At 43.8% G+C, this 20,717-nt stretch overlaps 1 protein-coding gene across 6 annotated transcripts in view; it reads right to left on the bottom strand.

Annotated features, from left to right (window-relative positions):
* Positions 1 to 255: 255 nt before the first annotated feature.
* The window catches only part of TBC1D1 (TBC1 domain family member 1), a 221,123-nt gene continuing 200,661 nt past the window's right edge, over positions 256 to 20,717 (bottom strand). For all 6 annotated transcript variants that reach the window (XM_058546873.1, XM_058546871.1, XM_058546872.1 and 3 more), the window contains 4 exons: positions 19,127 to 19,286; positions 11,824 to 11,993; positions 4,786 to 4,959; positions 256 to 774 (listed from right to left, as the gene is read on the bottom strand). In XM_058546873.1, the coding sequence (XP_058402856.1) occupies positions 574 to 774; positions 4,786 to 4,959; positions 11,824 to 11,993; positions 19,127 to 19,286 (705 nt within the window). In that variant the 3' untranslated portion in view covers positions 256 to 573. The remainder of the gene's footprint in view (positions 775 to 4,785; positions 4,960 to 11,823; positions 11,994 to 19,126; positions 19,287 to 20,717) is intronic.

Below are 20,717 nucleotides of genomic sequence, written 5' to 3'. Positions count from 1 at the left end.
TTCAAGATGCCAAATTTAAACAAATCACTTTTGATCTTTCACAGTGGTCCTCTGGGCATTCCATAACAAGAATGGACAAGGGCCAACTGCACACTGCCAGTGATGCTGAGGATGTGGTCACACAAACCCTCTTTGGAAGAATGATGGAGCAGCCTCTTTGCCAGAGGCATCATCTTGAACCCTTCCAGCTTCTGAAATTCCACAGTACTAAGAATGCTCTTCAGAAACAGTGAAACTGAAAAAGGAAACAACATGGAAACACAAAGGTGCATTTATTCATGACCACGCCATCTAAATCTACTGAGTACAGGAATCAGGACCGGAGAAGGGACGAATCAGAACCTAAACAACAACAAAAACACCAGGACATTCGTCCCCCTGAATTGCAAGTCTTAGTTCAGAAGAATCCGCATGCTGGCAAGCCAGTTTCCTCCCTGAGAAGCACGCTTCACACGCTTGGTTCTCTCCCTCCCGCATCTTCTGCGTCTCTCAGTTAAGGCCTGGACAGTGTTGGGATGGTGTTGCAAGGTCTCCTCTGGAGCCATGCTCTGAGAGGTGCTGTCCCCTGCACTGTCAGTCACCCGTGGGCTCGGGCTGTGTGAGGTCAGGCTCTGCACCGCTCAGCTCTGCAGCCTGCCTCCGAAGCTCCTCCACCGTCTGCAGCAGGGCCGACCTCTCCAGCTCTAAGGCGAGGGTAGCCTGCTTCAGCTTGCTTTCGCTGGTCAGAAGCTTCTCGACTGTGGCTTCGAGGCTTTGGATCCTACCATTTGCCACCTGGAGAATAAAAGAAGAAATGAGAATGGAGCTGCCCAGTGATAATACAGGCAGATCCACCATACACTCTGCTCTCCAGCCTTGAGGGCACTTTGGAGCCATATTTTGACAGAGATAGCCTAGTGTTTGCAATCAGTTCTTCTGGCCACACAACAAGACTACATTTCCCAGGTTCCCTTGCAAGTAGGCTGGGCCATCCTGAGATCCTCCAGCATTTTCTTCCCCTGCTGTGACTACTTTGGAAGTGACACGTTGAGATGGTGGCTTCAATGTGGAGGGAGCCCAATCCCCGAGTCACCCACTCCAGGGAGGACAGCTCTGATATGGCCAAAGAATGTTGCATGAACAAGAGGTAGAGGTTCAAGGGCAAAAAGACTTCTGTTGTGCTAAGCCACCAAGATTTGGAGCTTTATTACCAGAGCACGGCCTGGCCTATGTTGACTAATACATATATTTACACGTACTAAGTGATTTCAGACTGATAGTTAAAACAGTTTCTGTGTAAAGGCCCAAGTAGTAACAGCTCTCTAATCTGAAATTCTTTTTATTTTCCTTACAGTAACAAGACATCACTATGCCAAGAAACCTGGGCATTTCCCCCAGAACACATGTGGAGTGCTCACAATGGCCAAGCATTCTGCTCAGAGGTTCACATGCACGGTCTCACTGACTGGTCACCAGCACCACAGAGGTCAGCAGTGTCCTCACTCCCACCCAGTCTACACCCTCAGCCTAGCACATGATTAACGTCAGGCGCAACTTCTAGGTGCTTCTCTCTAGCAACAGTCCCTCCTCTCTCTAATCTACTAGGGCCAGCTTCTCGGGCAACAAGTGAAGCCGAGTGGTTTCCTGAGAGAACCACAGAAAGTACGACCTTTATGTTGCTGTCCCCGAGGGCTTTCTGGCCTATTCCTCAGCTCACAACTGCATCTGTAGTGCTCAGGTCACTGGGTCAGTAACGTACAGCTCTATCCTGTTAATCCAGTCCAGCCCTCAACGTGCCCCCGTTTATTTTAGGTGGGAAGAATGGTACATTTTTTTTTTCCCATTCTCAAAACAAGGGAAACAGTTTTTTGAACAAGATAACACTCGTGCCAGACAAATAACTTATGACTCAAAGTCTAGCTCTGGCAGTTCCACTGGAATACTCAAAATAGAAGGATAAAAGGACTGAGATCCAAGTTTGTCAGCTTCCCGAGCAGGGGGTGGTCATGCTTGGTGTGCATCTCCACGCAGTACTTTCTGATCCTCACAATCCTACCCATGGGCAAGCCTGGGCCAGGTCCCACCTCATCCCCACAAAGGACTCCTCATTCTCTAGTCCCACAGCATGCCCAGGTGTACCTCACAGCTTCGGAGTGAGCTGTTTTGCTGGTCATTTACTGCTCTGCATGAATGTCAGGTTTCCTCAGTAAGATGAAGCTCTTTTTTTTTGTGAGGATGAACCTTTTTATTTTTTATTTATTTATTTTTTTTGTGAGGAAGATCAGCCCTGAGCTAACATCTGTTGCCAATCCTCCTCTTTTGCTGAGGAAGACTGGCCCTGAGCTAACATCCATACCCATCTTCCTCCACTTTATATGGGATGCCACCACAGCATGGCTTGACAAGCAGTGCGGCAGCATGCGCCTGGGATCTGAACCTGCGAACCCCGGGCCGCCACAGCAGAGTGCGTGCACTTAACTGCTATGCCACCGGGCCGGCCCCAGATGAAGCTCTTTCATGGAAGAAAGCATATCTCATCCTGCACACAGTCTGGCTTCCCAGAGCACCTAGCTCGTGGGCACTCAATGACTTGTGGTTATTACAGAAAATGTACGTCCGTTATTATCTGGCACCATTTGGCCTGTCTATGCAATCGTCTTAGGTATGCTGCTGGACAAAACAGGTTAAACAGTTTGGTTTCCAGCTGCTAGACAACATTCTTGTGTGATTAACAGAAAATAAATGCGACTTAGTATGTCTAAAACTCTTTGAAGAGAACAAAGCTGAAAAACACGTCAATTTTGATACCCTGGCAAAAAACCAAAGATTTATGTTAGAAAATTAAGTACTACTGTATTGAACACCTATCCTTGGACTCAGAAAATTGTTAAAAATAAAAAAGGAAAGGAGGTGAGTCTCACAAAAAGAACTTACATAATCCAGCTGAAAGACAGTAAATCCATGTGACTCACAGAGGGTAATTGGAAAACCATATTCAAGCACCCACCAATTGACACACCACATCCCTATCCCAACTCTTTGAGAGGGGCAGTGTCTTATGAATCTTGGTGGCCCCTGGCACCCAGCACAGCAAAGACTCTAAACAATGGTGGATTGCCACTAGCTGCAGTCTTGAATGATACCTCTAGAAGCACAGAGCCACTGGGTCAAGAGAAAGATCATTCCAAGGAGAACATCTGTATTACCCATTACTGCTTGATGCCTTTCTTGAAAAACATTGATAACCGAGCAGCTTTTCACAACTCCCTCTCTTCACAAAACGGGTACAGTATCCCAGCAGCAACATAAAATTACTTCCACCCTCATCACAAAACAAACCACATGGGCATTAGCCCAATAAAATGAAGTTGTTATTCGAGTACTGCCTATCTTAACAAGCCAAATGCTTCAAATGCAAATCTGAGACTTGTGAGAACGGTTTCCATCGTGTTATATTTCAGGGACCTACTGTTTGGAAATCATTTACAATTACCACCTACACTGCAGACCTTTACAGGCCAGATAAGGCTCTATCCCTTTGAGTCTTCCCTTCCGGTTATAGCTGAGACATCCTTGGGAAATCGTACACAGGCATATTTTCAGTTAGGATGTCTCAATCTTAGCAGGGAAAAAGAAGCTAAATTTCAGAATGTGACTGGTCGTTAGGACTGGGGGTAGAGAAAGCATTTTTCTTGGTTCCTCTACCGTAAACATCTACTAGGGTCTACTGGGATACATCCCTGCTGGGAGGAATGCATTTTAGACAAGGGTTGATTTATTAGGCTCTCAAATGCTGGCCTTTCTCACATCACTGCCAAGCTTGTGTCTGCAAAGTGGCAACTTTCTATGCAGAAAAATAAGAGGCTTAGATCAGGATGGAAAGCTTATTCTAAGGACAGCCTAGGAACACCATGAAATATGTATTTTTCTCTGCAGCAACTAAAAAAATTTTTTTTAAACACCTCCAAAACATTACAGCATTACCACCCATTTATGACCTTAAAAACGCAGACTGTATGGTTACCTTATTCCATTTGATTGGTAAAGGAGCCATGCTAAGCAGTTAGGTATTCTTTCTGTCCTTGTCACACAGACGAGGGAATCAGGACAGAGCAGGTTAGCAGTCTGTGCAAGGCGACAATGTGGTGGGGGCAGCAGCACATCTGGCAAGATCCAGGTCTCTGGACTGCACTCCCTCGCTCGCTCCATCTCACCCTTCTGCCTGCACGGTCTGTGTTTGCCTTTCTATTGTATGACCTCATCCACATTTATCCATGTTAAAATGGAAGCTTCTAGAGGGGCCAACTGTGTCCTTCATTAATCAAACCTTTGTGTTTGCAGCAAGGACTCACAAATCATGATCATATGCTCTGGTTTATTTTGTTGGTAGATTTCTGTGTCACTTTCCTCCTTTAATATCCCTCTGTGGACCTAGCTGGTTTCGCTCATGGAAGCTCAAGCCTTTGATTCTCTTGTCATTACAAAAAGCAAAATTGCTGGCAATCAGCTAATAGCACCACAGCATCCTAAACCCAAGTTCAACTCTGGGCCTGTTTCCTAAAATGCTTTGCGCAGAAACAGCCTCTTAGAAAGCTCCAGGACTCTCTGACCTCAGCAAAGGAGAATCTGTCTGCCCCTAATAAAAAGGCCCAGTTCTCCTGGGATACCTTTGATCACAATTATAAACACACTGGGGAGAAAAAGGTCCTGCGGTCATGGGAAAACCCAGCCTGCTGGTGCCTTTGGTGCGTTAATGAACTACCAGACAGTCGGGGTTCAGGAAGCCGCCTCATACATATTCTCTACCTGCAGTTGTTCAAGGAGGTCAAGGTTCTGTTTGCGTAAGCTGCTGTTGGTTTTCTCTAATTTGTCCATTCTTTGGTTGTCACTGAGAGGAGAGGAATCGATAAGTTCTTCTTGAAGCACGTGGTACTCAACTTCATAAGCTTGTAACTGTTTAGAGATGTCCATCTCAAACACCTGTTAAATACAGAAAAGTCACCAGGCACTGAACACGAGAACAATCAGACACACACCCCCACCCCCCACACTCACAGGTGATCATGTCAGTGAGCATCCACTAAGCACCCACTCTCTGCCTGCTACTCTCAGTGAAAACTAAGGAAAACTCTCTGCCCTGAAAAGGTAATAATTTTACTGGGGAAAAAATGATATAAGAAGCATTGAGAAATAAGCCTAAGGTAACAGTAAGAATGGGTCTCTGATACTCATTTTCCAAAAGCCAAAATCTGACTTTTGAAAAGGCTTACAAAAATTTTAGTTCTTATTTCAGTACCTATTTCCTTTTTCTCTGAAAATTCTATTAGGTTAGATACATAAACTGTGGGTCAAAGGGAGAAAACAAAACAAAACAAAAGAATCATAGCCCTATTTGCCCAGTCACCAAGTCAAAGTTTAATTATAGTTCAGTTGGGTTTTCAGAGTTACAAGAACAGCTAAGTAATGGAACTGTTTACTGAAGAACCCTCCTTTGCACACAAAATATGCAGAAAAGAGCCAAAACCCAAATGTCACCCACACAGATGAGTGAATACGAAACAATGCCTAAGTTGCCTTCCTTCCCATAATAGTAACAGTGATGAAAAAAACCACCCGTGAGAAAAACAACCCCAGAGCACACAAGTGAGTGAGCTGTTCACGTCTGTACTTTCTCTTGGTGAGTGAGCCTGGTGGAAACAAGGCTGACGAGCGGGTCAGAAGGCAGATGCCGCTGCTGCCCAAGGCACCTCCTCTCTCTCCCATTATTTCTGTGGGATCACCCATGGGGCTGTGCCTCTCAGCAAGGAGCGAAACCCCAATGTGGATTTGGGGGATCTGCAACTTCAGTGACCACATAAAAAAAAGCCAGCATGATCACAACACACACACAGAGAATGAAGTTAGACTTTACAAGAGCAGAAACTGACTTCACTGCATTTCCTTAAGAAAGACACTTCAACATAGTTAAAGTCAATGAAAAACTCATTTCCCCTGATGGCACCCTGTTAGCACTCAAAAACAGATGAGTCTTACCTTCCCTGAAATCAATTTTCAAAAACCACGTTTTCTTTCTCACCATTCCCAACAGTCTTATTTTCTCCTGAGATTAATTTTTCAGCTTCTTGGTTTTCACTTTAATTCAGTGGACAATACTAATGAGGCACAAAAGTCATTCTATGCTGAAAAACTAATACAGATTGTATTTGTGGCATGTGTGTGAGCAGTTTACTGCCTTGATCTGATTCTCCGTTGTCCCTCAGAGTGACTGTGAGGTCAGCAGGGATGATCATGTTTACAGTCGAGGAAATTGACTCAGAGGCTTTGAGTCAGCCCTCGAATCGTGGCTCCAACTGGCAAATCACTGAACGACCTTGAGCAAGTGACTTGACCTCTCCCAGTCTCAGCTCCTGGCCTCCAGCAGGGGGTGAAAACACCCATCTCCCAGCATCGCTGAGGGAATTACACGAGACAACTCATGCAAGTTCTCAGCATGTGCCTGGCAGGTTGAGTAGGTGCTCACTTAGCTAAGGGATCTGCTTCCACACACTTGTCATGCAACCCTCACATTCAACCTTGTGCTTCAGCAAAATTACCAAGGATGCCACTTCATGGAACTTCTGAATAGCTCAAACAGAGTAAAAACCACAAACATTAAAACCGAGATTGCCATGGCATTAGTGTGTAATTAGAAATATGGTGCAGAATAAATGTCATAGACACAGTTACTTCCCCCCGCCCCAAAGATTTATTTTTAAATGAGCTCCTAACCTAGAAAACCCAGGAACAAAACCTCTGGCCTTTTATACAGATTGATGCTCTAAGGTTAATGGCTCTCAGCTGTGCCCAAAGCCACACACTCTTTCAGGCCTCCATTAAGCCCTAGGAACCATCCTGGGTAATAATCAGCTCTGCTTAATTGCATCATTATCTTCTGGCTGCCAAAACACTTACAGCCCTTGATATTTTGCAGTTATGCCCCAGAATTTATCCCAAACCATGGCAGTATGTGGCTTGTGGTAAAAGGAGAGCCCTGGTCCTCAAACAATGCTTTTTCAAATTGCTATATATTTTTCATAACCATAATTATAAATGGTTTCATGGTATTGTACCAACTCACCATATAACCATGTTAATCCATTCATCAAGTTTTGGATATCTAGTTACTTGCAAGAGTTTTTGTTGTAAATGACAACTCTAAACATCCTTGTACATATTGCTTTCCCCATGTTTTGGATTATTTCCTAAGGATACATTCCAAGAAATGGGATTACTGAGTCAAAGGCTATGGATATTTCACTGGCTTGTGATACGTATTGCCAAACTACCTCCCAAGTGGGAATAATCAATGTACAATGCCATTAGCAACATACAAATGTGCCAGATACAGTATACCTTTGGCACTGTGTATTGGCATTAAAAAATTCCATTTTGTTAGTCAAGTAGGTAAAGCATTATATGTTCTTTAAATTACGAAGCTAAATATTTTCCCAGATATTTGTTTACTAGATGAATCTCCTTTTTAGTGAATTATCTATCTATGTTCTTGGCTTATTTGCTATTGGAGACTTAGTGTTTCTCTTTGCAGTCTGTGGACACTCAGTATAACGAAGCCATTAACCCTCATGTCTGCAGAACTAGCCACATACTTTCCATTTTCCCAATCCCCAGACCCTGCCCCCCAATCTGTTGGTCTCCGTGGCACACCAAAGGCTGGACAGTGGAGTAGTCTGCCTGGGTATGGGCAATAAGGAGGCGCAGAGTCTGCAGTGAATTTAAAAACAATAATGAACCCAACTAAAAATTGGTCTGCTTTTTATTATCACCACATGCAAGCAATTCCAAACAATGCCAGTGGTAAAATACTCCTCCTCACTGTACCCCACCCTCTTGGTACAGCACTGATTGGCTGTTTAAAAAAGTACTCATTTTCAACAGTGCAAACTGCCCAAGGAGCGAGGGCTCCACCCAAGGGCAGAAGAGGCAGCCTCACCACTGCGATTTTGAGGAGCATCTTCTGAACAAAGGAACGTTGTTAAGATTCTGGTTTCTATCCTACAAGCTCAACTAGAACAGAGAATTGCCCAGTGTGTTTACAATGAAGTTGCCCATAACAGAGCTTCTCAAATGTTCGTGTTGAGTGTGAACCCCCGGGGGATCTTATTAAAATGCAGATTCTGACTCAGCAGGGCTGGGGTGGGGCCTCAGATGCTGGTTTCTAACAAGTTTCTACATGATACAGTGATGGTGCTGGTCTGGGGCCACACTTTGAATACAGCCCAAAGGATGTTAAAAATAGGCTATCTGCCCGTCTTCCCAAGCGCCCCTTCAACTCTTTCTTACTTACCCTGACCCGACGCTGCGCAGGCAGAGGCGCTCACTGCGACAGGAACACAAACTGGCCTCCCTCTCTTCGTTTGTCATTCCCGGGGCTTCCTCCCTTCTTGGGTCAGAGGATTTTATGGCTTATATTCAACTGACAGTTAATTCACACTGAGGAACTACCACAGAGCCTTCAGAGACCCTTGCCCTTCTGCTCTGGACTCGGTCAATTCTGAATCTGCCCCTCTGGGGCTGCTCCCAGCCTGTCCAGAGCTGGAGCTCCAGAGCCCTGTCCTTAGCTACTTCCTCTCCCATCCTGGAGGCAGGCTGTGTCCCACTGCTCAAGCTGAGGCCATCCATAGAGAGGGCATTTGATGAAATGGAGCCATGGCTATCACAGAGGACCACCCAGACCCCACCCCATCCATACACAGGACAGAAGGTTCAGTCGTGTGCAGTTAATGCATCTGTCACTTCCACCCTGTGAACCTCCAAGATTTGAGCCTGGGGGTTCTCTAAGGCAGCAGAGGAACTGCACTGCATCTCAGGCCTCATCCCTGAGTAGGACTTGAGACTAGAGCACCCTCTGGAGGGGAGGGGACAGTGAGAGGGCAGAAAGCCTGACAGCACTCAGATGTTTAGTTCCACATGAAAAACATGAGAGGGGAAGAGGGCAGAGAGCTGCCTGGCTTTATAACTGTTTCTCATCAAGACTTTGTAGAATGAAAACCTGGGCCCTGAAATGTAGATTTTGTGTTCCCTACACTGCCCTCTCCCAATCTCCAACGTCCCCTAAAAAGCTGAACCTGTCAGGCATCTAGAATTTCTCTCTCTCACTCCCGTGCCTTTGCGTCTGCTGTGATCAGGGGTCAGCAAACTACAGCCTGTGGACTGACTGTGTCCCACTGCATGGGACAGATTATTTATTTTTGTAAATAAAGTTTTACTGCAACAATTTCATTTCTATACATACTACCTGTGGCTGCTTTTGTGCTGCAAAGGCACAGTTGAGTGGCTGCAGAGACCTTATGGCCCACAAAGCCTAGAATACTTACTATCTGGCCCTCTATAGAAAATGTGTGCGACCCCTGACTTAGCTCATTCTTTTAGGCCCGGCTGAAACCCCTTCAATTCTCAACCGGCAGCACGCACTCACTCCACCAGCCCGGCTCCTATAAGCCTTTGCACAAGCACCACTGTAGTTCTTACCATACTTGAAATTACTGGATGACATGGTTATTTTCTGCATAGGATGGGCTTTGGTGTCAGAGAGACAGATTACCTTCTTGGCTCCACCACTTTATACAGGGTGCTGGGCATGTTACTCTCTCCATGCCCAGTTTTTCCCATCTAAAAACGTAGGGATTATGGGGCTGGCCCGGGGGGTAGCGGTTAAGTTCATGTGCTCCGCTTTGGCAGCCCAGGGCTTGCAGGTTCGATCCCGGGCTCAGACCTATGCACTGCTTGTCAAACCATGCTGTGGCGGCATCCCATATAAAGTAGAGGAAGATGGGCATGGATGTTAGCCCAGGGCCAATCTTCCTCACAAAAAAAAAAAAAAAAACCCGGGGATTATAACACATGTCCCAGAGTCGTTAAGGAGTCAGTGGAATAAAGGATTACGTGTTCAAAACAGCTGCCTGAAACAAATCAGGGAGACACACACAAAGCTGTTCTGTCTCTGTGTTGTGCCCATTTCCATTCTTCCAGCATTTAAAGACACCTGATACTCTCAATAAGTAACCTTTTACAGAAAAGAGGGAAAATATGGGATTTTTTTTTCTGAGGCTCAGTATCTGGGAGGTAAACTGAATGTCAGCCGAGACTGCCTGCCTTAGAGCCAGGAGCTAGGAGCCAAGTCAAGCCACTCCCTGGGCACAGACACTGCTGTAGGCCCTGTGTCTGACCCGGCAGGCATAACATATACGTGTGTTCAGTGAAAGCTCTAAATGGGAATAAACGCACGCAAATGCCATAAGTTAAAGAATCACAAGGGTGGAGAATTCAGTATTAAGGTACAGGTAAAATACAGAAAACTCTGTAATTAGACGACACCCGGAGGTACCTGGCGGGGTTGAGTCGCTGCTAATGCACTTTGAGGAGAGAGGACCAGAGTCTGAAACCTTCTCCTCCCCAACTCTGCAGCAGGGTGATTGTGGGCAGTTAATTAACCACTCTAAGCCCCAGGTTCCTCATGGGTTAAAACCACCCCTCCTCTCCGGAATGCGGTCATGACCAAATGAGATCATGTATATATACAGATTCACACAGAACCTGGCAAAAAGTAGGGCCTCAATAAGCCAAAGCTATTCACACTGAGAGGAACATGCCAGGGAAGTTAAATACAGAGAGATGCAGAGCCTATCAATTAACTAAAGACGAGGAGCAAGAGCGGAAAAGAACTGCTCTTTCATACAGGCATACGAAATGTGCAGAGGTCCAAACTAAATATCGGGATGAAACCCGCTCCCTTTTCCAAGCCAGACTTGCTTCTTTTTCTATGCTCAACACCTAAGGAGGGGCAGCAAATTACATCACAAATGCCGCATCTGGGTGCAATCCACGTGAATCACTGGACTCCTCTTGAACTATCAGAAATTCTCACAATGAGGATTTTTTAAAAAATAGCTTTATTTCACTATCTGTTTTTACCTAATTGCTCTGTTTTCGTTATATTTGGAGCAGGTAAGGTAAGTTCTAGGCTTATGAGAGGCCTGACTGATGACTCTGCAGTGCCCTGATGCAGAAATCTCTTCCAGAGCATTCTTAGCCATCCAACTTCTGGACACTTCCAATGGTGACCTCATCCCCTTCTATTAAGCAGCTCAGTCCTTCATAGTCAGCAGTCACTACTGGAAGATTCTTCGTTATAGAGTCAAAATCTGCTCCCACCCCTAACCCAGACCATTTAACAACTGGTCTAGTTGTAATTCCCAGCTCAGTTCACCCTTCACCTCTAACATTTCAGACAGTAATGGTACCACTGTACACAGAAACCAGAGGTGCTGAAACCACAGATGTGGAAGTGAATTCTATTAAAAAAAAAAAACACACACACACATCATGAAACAAATATAGAATACATACTATCACAACTTTGCTATCAGAGTTATTTTTTAAAAATTCCAATTAATATCATTCAGCAGAAAAATCAAAGCACTCATTTTACAAAAGCCTTGCATTGAGTAAACGTATGTATTTCAGAACAACAAATGACTAGAGGTGAAACCTCTTAATTATAAGAAACTGAGAATTTGTGCTGGTTATCATACCTAAACACTACCACCGTGTTTCCATGTGGCATTTCCCCATTACACTTAGCACATGCACACTCAGACACGCATTTAATCACTGAACACACATTTGTGACGTGTCTCCTACACGCCAGGCATCACACAAGATGCTGCTCAGAATACAAAGGGGCAGGAAATAGGCCCTGCTCAAAAAAAAGAAAAAAGAAAAAAATTTAAGCTTCTACATACTCACGATTGCTTAAGCCTTTGGAAGGTTCGAACGGAATCATACCTGATTGATGGTCTTTTCCATTTGCACCAAGCCCAGATTGGGGAGTGTGTTTTTTATAAAGTCAACTATGGTTTCCAGATTTTCATGCTGCAGAATCAAGGGCTTATGGCTTCCCAACAAACTTAACGCCACTTTAAACATGACCTCTGATCCTTGAAGGAAGATCATATCTGGGAAAACACAGAAATGCAAGAAGTTAAACCAGACCAGTTTCTGATGAAATACCACTCCATTTTCTTTTCTGTACATCATAGAGCAGGACGGTGGGAAACGTAAACCCAAACTGCAAACTTTAAGAGCTTGATATTTCAGATAGAGCTGTCAAGATAACAGTGCAATATTTGAATACTGCAAAAAAAAAAAAAAAAAAAACATACTGCTAAGATTTTATCACAGGTTCAGATGATTGTTTTTTTTTGCTCCAAAAATATATTAAATTTAAGCATGCTTTAAAAGTTAAATGGAGGGCCGGCCCCATGGCTTAGCGGCTAAGTGCACGTGCTCCGCTACTGGCGGCCCCGGTTCAGATTCCAGGCGCGCGCCGACGCACCGCTTTTCCAGCCATGCTGAGGCCGCGTCCCACATATAGCAACTAGAAGGATGTACAACTATGCCATACAACCATCTACTGGGGCTTTGGGAGAAAAAAAAAAGGAGGAGGATTGGCAATAGATGTTAGCTCAGAGCCGGTCTTCCTCAGCAAAAAAGAGGAGGATTAGCACGGATGTTAGCTCAGGGGTGATCTTCCTCACAAAAAAAAAAAAGAGAAAAAGAAGTTAAATGGAGAAAAAGAAAACTTTTTATTAGTCTATTTTTCCAGGAATGCTCTGGATTTTAAAGTAGTTACTAAAACATATGTTTTTATGGCCCAAACTGAAAGATTTTTATAGTTACATCAGAAATTAAGATGGAAAAAATGTCTCTGCTTCCTCCGTTGAAATAAGGGGAATTAAAAGATCTCTAAAAACTGTAAAAAGTCTGCACAATTGCAAAAGTACATTATTAAATACTTACAAGTAGACCAAATTTTAGCATAAAATGGAATAAAAAACATTTTTTCCTCTAAGGAATTCAAAGAACTCTGTCAAAGCTTTTTTCTAGTTCTTGCCATATTTTTTTTAGAACAGTTGGCAAACGTCAGGAAATCTACACCGACTGTACACAGGGAGGGTGAGGGCAAGTGGCCAAGGCAACCGGCAAGCAGGCAGCCCAGGCCTCGACCCCCTTCCTCATGGAGGTGAAGCCACTGAGACAGAGACTGAAGTGTCCTTGGGCTAAAGCACAGCCCTAATAACTAATTGTTGGGTGACTACATTCAGGCATGTTACCTAACAACTGGAACAACAATGTAAGAAAAACTACAGTTTTAAAGATGATCAGAGGCAACTGTCAATGTTTCTTTTCTCTCTTTTTTTTTTGTTGCAGGATAATGGAAGAGACAAAGTTGTAAATTTCAGTAAGTCAAGGAAGACAAAAGCAGGTGAGAGAAGACTCCCCAGCACGTGTCTCTCTAGGTGGTTTAGTGTGATGACAATGTAAAAGCCGCTAAGAAACAGGAAGGCAAAGGCTGGATGCTGCTGTGCAAACGGGAAATGTGTCTGCGTCAGAATAGTTTGTGGACAGCACACAGGAGAGACTCGGCCAGCTGGGTTAGCCATGGAGATGCTCTGTGACCTTCACAAAGGCCTTAACCAGCCCTAAGCAATGATGCCGCTGAGATCAGCCTGTCCCTCGCACAGAGCTCAGCCACAGTTCCCGCAAACAACACCACTGCTCATGGTTCACGGCGGCCCCAGGACACTGGAAAGGATGCATGCTGCCTCCTTAGGTTTGGCTGTAGAGGCTGCAAAGATACATTAGAGAACTGATTGTATCTTTGAAATCTGAGCTTCTTAGGGGAAGTTTTACCTGTCTCAAGGCAGCGCTATGGGAGAATACTCCTGTGAAATGTCTGCTTTATAAAACAGTCTACCCATGTAATTCACCACCACAGCAAATAAAAAGATCTAAAATAGCACTATCACCAAGATGTATTTTTAAACAGAAATGATATTTCCCAAAACAAAACAAAGTAAATTTGAAGTTTCTGTGGTTTAGACAGTAAGATTTCCTTTCAATATATGAACATTTATAGCTGAACAAAAATTGATGGCATTATCAGAATAAATATCGAGACATTCTGCGCAGGGCTCCTGGGGAAAGGACTGCACGGTCAGAGCAATGACTGGCTATAGCTCGGTATCTTTAGATGCTGAGGGACAAGTATCTTAAAACTAGATACAGTACCACATCTAAGCCAACTAAAATAAATTATTATTGGGGAACTTTCATGAGCATAATCAAATATGCAATCCACATCAGCAGTCTCTAAGGTTAACAACAGGTCTTCCAAGTTTTATTCCTTTAGGATCTTGGCTTTTATAACAAATCTACTGAGGAGAATGCTTGTTACGAGTCTAAACTAAGACTTTTGGGACTGTATGAAGAAAATAAAAGGAAGTGTGGAAGTTTTTATTTATTTATTTTTTTAACTCTATTGGTATGTTAAAGAAATAAAACATTAGCCTGGACATGTTTATTTCATTAGATCTACTGCTGTATTTAATGTAACAATAAAGAAATCTTTCCTAATGCTGTCCTCAACACCTTAGGAACACTCTTATCTGCTGAGAAGTTTCTCTGCTTCAGGTTAACAAGCGTTCACTGAGCATTGGGTATAAGCCAGGCATCGTCCTGGGCTCTGGGGATTAAGCCATGAACAAAGCACAAAGAACAAACCACCGAGACACCACAACTACCCGTTTCGTAGAGTTATGCCCAGGGTATTATGAGAACAAAAGGGAAGACAGAAGTCCAAGAAGAGGTGGCTGGCAAAGCAAGTCTAGAAGAACCAATAGAAACCTGCTAGGTAAGAAGCCAGGGGATATTACTCTGAGCAGAAGGAAAAGAAGGTGTAAACGCAGAGAGGCGTGAAAGAACCACATAGCGCGTGCAGGAGCCTGAAAAGAGTGTGGTAAGCCCAGAGCTCCGGCTGCAGGGAAAGACGGGGGCCAGACCTCAAGGGCTTTCTGCCCAGGCCTTGCGTTCTAACTACCCAGCGCACTAGGGGTCACCGAAGGCTTTCTGTTCCTTTTTTCTGAGTAGGTAAGCGCACTGGTAAGGGGATGATGTTAACGAGATCCACGTCATGGGGCTGATCTTCGCAAGGGTTAGCTAGCTTTAGACAGAGAAAAGCCACCTTCTGCGAGCTACTGGCAAGACCACGCTGATTCCCACCAGCAGACTCACAAGTGCGTGCTGCCAGCAGCGAGACGCTTGATTCATCAGCACTCCTGGAGGCCAGCTCCAGGCACCATCTTGCTGAAGACAAGCCGGCCAGTTGTCCATACTAGTGAGACTGGGAAAGCTCAGCCCTAGAAAATTCTGTTAGACTAGGGAGGTCTCAAGTAAGGAGTTAATGTGGCTGCACAATGAAGGAATGTGCCTGACAGGTTGAAGGACGGATCCTTCAAAGTTTTGCTTGGAGGAAGTGGCTCCTAAATTTATCTGACTACACGTGTGGCGCAATATCTATATGCTTTAAACAGTGAGTGCATTTTTCTCCCTCTGGAAATTTAAAAAAATTAAATAATTTTTAAATAACAGTAAAGAAAAATGTTACCCACAAACTCACTGCCCCAACCCAATTATTTTCATTTTGCCCATCTTCTTCACACATTTACATTATGAAATTTTTTTAAAAAAACAATAATCTCCTTGGGAAAAAGTGAGTTAATTTCCCACATTTGAAAATCACTGCAGAAGAAAGTGAACAGCTGGAGCAGTGGCCCAGCTCAACACTGTGGCCAACTTCCTTTCTTCTCTCCTTTTTCAAGTCACCTAGAAACAGGCAAAGGGTTTTATCAGGCAGGAAGTAGAGGGACCCTTAAATTCAGCTGACTCCACCACTCTGCCAGTTACTTGCTGAGAATAATGCAAATAACTACTTTCCTTTGAAGATACCTCAGCAGCCCTGTTATTGTGTTAACGTGTATGGCAACTCTATTTGAAACTCCCCAGGATATAAAAGTGCAATTTTCCTATGGGGGAAAATGATAAAGGCCAAGCACGAGGCCAGTAAGCAAACTCGTACTCCATCTCTTCTCCCGCCGGCTTTGTCTTGGTCCAGGGCAATCCCTCTCCTTAACCTTCTCCTGGGAGGCTATAGTCCTCCAGGTGTGACACCCCTACATTCCTACCAGGAACAGGTGGGAGGGAGATGAAAGATGACAGCCTTGCAGCAGAGCAACAGCACAAACAGATTTTGCAAAAACTCACTTCGTCACCACTGGATCACGTTACCCGAAGAGCCATTTTTCCTGGCCGTATAAACAATCTTGTTTTCCCAGTCTGTTTCAGCCCTAAAGCCTCTCTGAATCCTTCCCTACATTACAGGTGGCTTCTGTGTTTTTGCCAAACACTTAGTTTTTATATTCCACCTCCTCTCTCACCTACTTGGCAGCACAAACATCAGGAGCCTGATACCGCAGCCTCCTCCTCCACGAGGAGCAGTCCAGGTCCTGTTTTCCAGATTTTTCCCAAAGGCAGACAATTAGAAGGTGAACAGAGCAGGCATCTCTCTCAGGACCCCTCTATACCCAAACTGGAAAAATGCAGGAGGAGGCTATTTTACATCATGTGACACCCAGAGAGAAGGACTGACATTCAGAAAAGCATGATTACCATGTGAAGGTTAAGCCACACACATCATTGGCAACTGTCCCTCCAAGTACATTACACTTAATTTGAGGTAATCTACTAATATACGAGCTATGCTGACTGCACGCTGAGAATCCTTTACTTGTATATAAAATAGTGAATAGTTAACAATGGTCCATTTGTTTTTTGGGTTTATCTAGGCCTGGAGGCTTATAATGAAATGGGCTTCAGGCCAAAAAAGACTACAGGGTATGAATGGCAGGCTTTGGGATTTAAAACGAAGCTATTCACCATCATGGAGCTAAACAAACATGGTTCAAGTCACCTACGCTACATACAGAAATGGTTTTTAAGAAACGTAACTTGTCTACGGAACCTACTAATAAAACAGTTTTTCAGGACTGATAGATGGGATGGACTGTGCAAAAAAACAGCAGTTTTTGCAAAATGACATCACAACACAATGCTGCCTTGAGTTTCTACTTCCTGCCTATAATCTGAGGAGCCAGAGCCCTTAGCCAGCTGGACATGAACCCACTTAGGACAGCATGGGTCTGTGGGATCCAGGAATTACACAGACACTGGCATCCTTATGCATAATGTATAAGAAACCCCAAGACCTACCACTAACTATATAATATAGAGAAAAATATCCTTTTACTGGCTTCAGCTTTTATTTATGAAGACATTAGGATGAACTTCATAGTTTCGAATATTCTGCAACAGAAAGGCTGTCATTTCCAAAGCAGAGTGTGTTTGTTGTTAAAGCCTCTTATGCACTTATGCAGCCTAAGGACAGGGTTTCTCCTAGAGCTTTACGGCCCTGGAGCCCAGAACTCTCTGCCTATAGCTGGGGGCAGTGATAACTCAGCCCCTCCTGCACAGGCCTCTTTGTAGAATTTTCCTCACAAACAGTGTAATTCGATGCTTGAGCTGTTTTCAAACCATTAACAACACTCCCTCCATGCCCTTTCAATCTTCACTCCTCTCCATTACCCTGAAAAATGCAGTAGAGAACCAGGAGGAAAGTAAGGTGGACTAACAATTTTAATTTCCAGAGTGAGAAACACAGAAATTTGGGTAAAGAAAGACTGAAGCCTACACCTAAAGGTCTTACAGTTTCTGTGACTCTTTTGTTAGTGAACTAAGCAGAAAATTTTGAGGCTTTTAGTTATCTTTTTTTTTTTAAACTATGGTATAAAACCTTGATGAAATCTCACTAACGATTTATTTAACCAGGAGAGAGTTTTTAGTATGTATTTTTTTCAACGATTATTTTTTTAGGGACAGAAAATAAAAATCAATTTCGGAAGGTAGTTATGAGAAAAAGAAGGTAGTGAATATTTTAAGAAAATGGATTCTTCTAGTAAAGTCAAATGGGGAAGTCTTTAAAAGTTCCTGTGGACAGAAGTGAGTAATAATAAAAATCTAGTACTTTGGAGGGAAAAGGAGGAGAGAAGACAAATCAAAGCCCATTCACATTAAAAGGCAAATTTTAGGATTTCTAGAATTTGGACATATAAGCTGCCTTCCCCGAGTATGCGTAAAGCAGTACGCTCTCAATGTTTTCGAACATTCCCTTTAAGATGCTAATTCTAAAAACAAATCTAAAAAAGTATAAGATGACAGGTTTTTAAGCTATCAAGTGACTGAACATAAATGACACTTTAAAACAACTTAACATGTGATAACTATCAATTTTTTAATAACTTCCTCCTCCACATTAAAAAAATAAAAATAACATGAATTGTCAAAATTACTATTCCATTCTGAAGTAGGGAAAACACACTATATAAGAATTGACTGGGTGTTCACTCGGCTCCTGGTATCCAAGAGGGTGCACTGGTCCCTGCCATCTCAAGGCAGTTTTTTAAAGTTTTTATTTTTTATTTTTCTATTGAGGTATAGTTTTGAGACTCTGCACATGAACACCTGTTTAACTTTGACGGAGACAATCTTCTTAAAAAGTAAATAGAGAAAACAGGAGATGGTCTGAAATGTGAACAACCTATGGTTGCGGTGGGGCACAGAAGTGGAAGCAGCTGTCACGACATTTGGGAAGATGAGGCAGGGGGCACGTGAGGATGGAACAGCACGCCAGTCATTGACACAGAGGTGTCTTCAAGAGCGGGACCGCAGAGAAAATGAAGAGCCAAGGGTAGGGAAAGAGGAGATGCGAAGGGAATCTAGAAAGAAGAGCAGCCCAGAAGTCATCGGTTGAAAAGTTTTAAGGAGGTATCAGTAAACAGAGTCATGAACCAGAGAGGTTGAGGAACATGATTCATGAGAGATGTGCCTGGAATACGTGCATGGAGCTCCTTGGCCAGGTCTTTAAGATGTCTGCTCCAGGGACAGCCAGGTGGTGAGGAAACTGGGTCTAAATTCCACAAGATGAAGGCATCTAGGGAAGCCCAATGATCATCAGAAGTTAAGCACGTCTTGAAATGCACAAAACCCAATGCTGACTAAACTCAGAACGTAAACAATACCTTGTTCTTGTGGAAGACAGGTATAAAAGGAAGGAGACCCAGCGCGGAGTGACAAGAAATGTTTCTCACCTAACATGAGGATGCTGGTTCTGGCAGACAGATTTACACACACTTACCAAAGACTCTGGCTACAAATCCCAATGGGAACTGTGAGGCAAACACGGTGAGAAACCAGGGGGCAGCATAGAGGCTGGGGCCAATCTCGTGCTCCTCGAGGTGATTGTAAAGGTCTCTGTGGTAGTCGTGGAGAAGCCTTGAGAGCTGGTACATCTGGATCTGTGGGGATACACGCACACAGGTGTCAGAACTAAATATCTGCTACATGTATTCAGTTACCTATCCCACTCACGAGGGGTAATAGAGGAGTTACTAGAACTTGAAACATTCCATCTGAACTGTGATATCCACTGATCTCAACTACTCCTTTATCTACCAAGCGTTTACGGGTGCCTGCTGCATGCGAGGCACCGGCTGGGCGCAGGCCCAGAACACTCATGTTGGGTCTTCTCCTACCACTTCCTTTCTTTTTACTGTCCCCTTGTGTTCCTTGGGTAAGAGAACCTAAACATCTGTCTTGTGAAAACATTTCTCAAATTCTCTTACAAATACACACTCCTAGCAAACCTCAAACCCAGAGGAATTAGAAATAAAAAGCCAGCCTCTCTGCTAAGAGTGAAGTGGGTGCATATGATGCTTCTGTAGATGCATTCCATTGTGCTATTCACTCAGTAAATTCCCTCTGAAACCCCAAGTTACTCAGTGGGCAGGACGAATGTGATTTCTTTAGGTTTATAATGTGAAATATACAGATCTTGGGCAAATTAAAATAAAAAGACAAATGTTTATCTCAAGATGGAGAAAATAACTTTTCCAACTGAAGTTGAACTTCAACTGAAAGGGTTCCCTCTTCAGAGTGATATGGTTCTGGCGGTCAGCCCCAGGATGAGTCCCAGGGCTCACAGAGGTCCTAGAGCCAGCGCAGCTTTCAGTGTCCCATGGCTTGAGCCCAAAGAAATAATAACCTAGAGAGGGTCAGAACCCTATAAAGATGCTACAAGCTGGATATGTACTGTCCAAACCGGAAAAAGACTGTGTCCAGGGGCCCAGACCATACAGTCCTCCAATAACAGCTGTGGCTTTTTCATATTGAAAAGAATCTAATCACCCAGGCCACCAGCCCAAAAAGAGTCATGTGTCATGATACTAAATTATATAAAACTCAAAAATTCTGCTTAGATGTCAGGTGTGCCTATATTAAAGCTAATGGGGAGAATGTAGGAAGACCTTGATAGGATTTGTGGAAAGTGTTATTGGGCCAAAATCTTTTAGTGAATGAAATGGCTTCATTCATGAGATTTATGTTCATGTGGTTCATATTCACAGGTGGAGGTAAGAGGATTTTTAACCATGCAATCTGGTGCTCTGAAAGAGTCGTTGGCTCGAATGTAAGCTTTCCAAGCATACTTTCTAAGGCTCTGAAATCATGTCTTGCTGGTAAATGAACACGTAAACATGTGCTCCAATGTTGACGAATATTCCCAGAGCAGGATCCAGAGTCCTCCTCCCTCTGAAAGGTGGCGACAGCAGCACTTGGCGCTTGCTGCTGTGTTTGGTTTCCTTTTGATATGACCTGCCCTGTCACTCGTCCATTCAACAGATACTGACTGGGTGCCTACTTCATCCCAGGCACTGTTCTAGGAACTAGAG

The sequence above is a fragment of the Diceros bicornis genome, chromosome 8 (assembly GCF_020826845.1).
Source record: "Diceros bicornis minor isolate mBicDic1 chromosome 8, mDicBic1.mat.cur, whole genome shotgun sequence".
Taxonomy (NCBI): Eukaryota; Metazoa; Chordata; class Mammalia; order Perissodactyla; family Rhinocerotidae; genus Diceros; species Diceros bicornis.
This window is presented reverse-complemented; position numbering and strand designations above follow the sequence as displayed.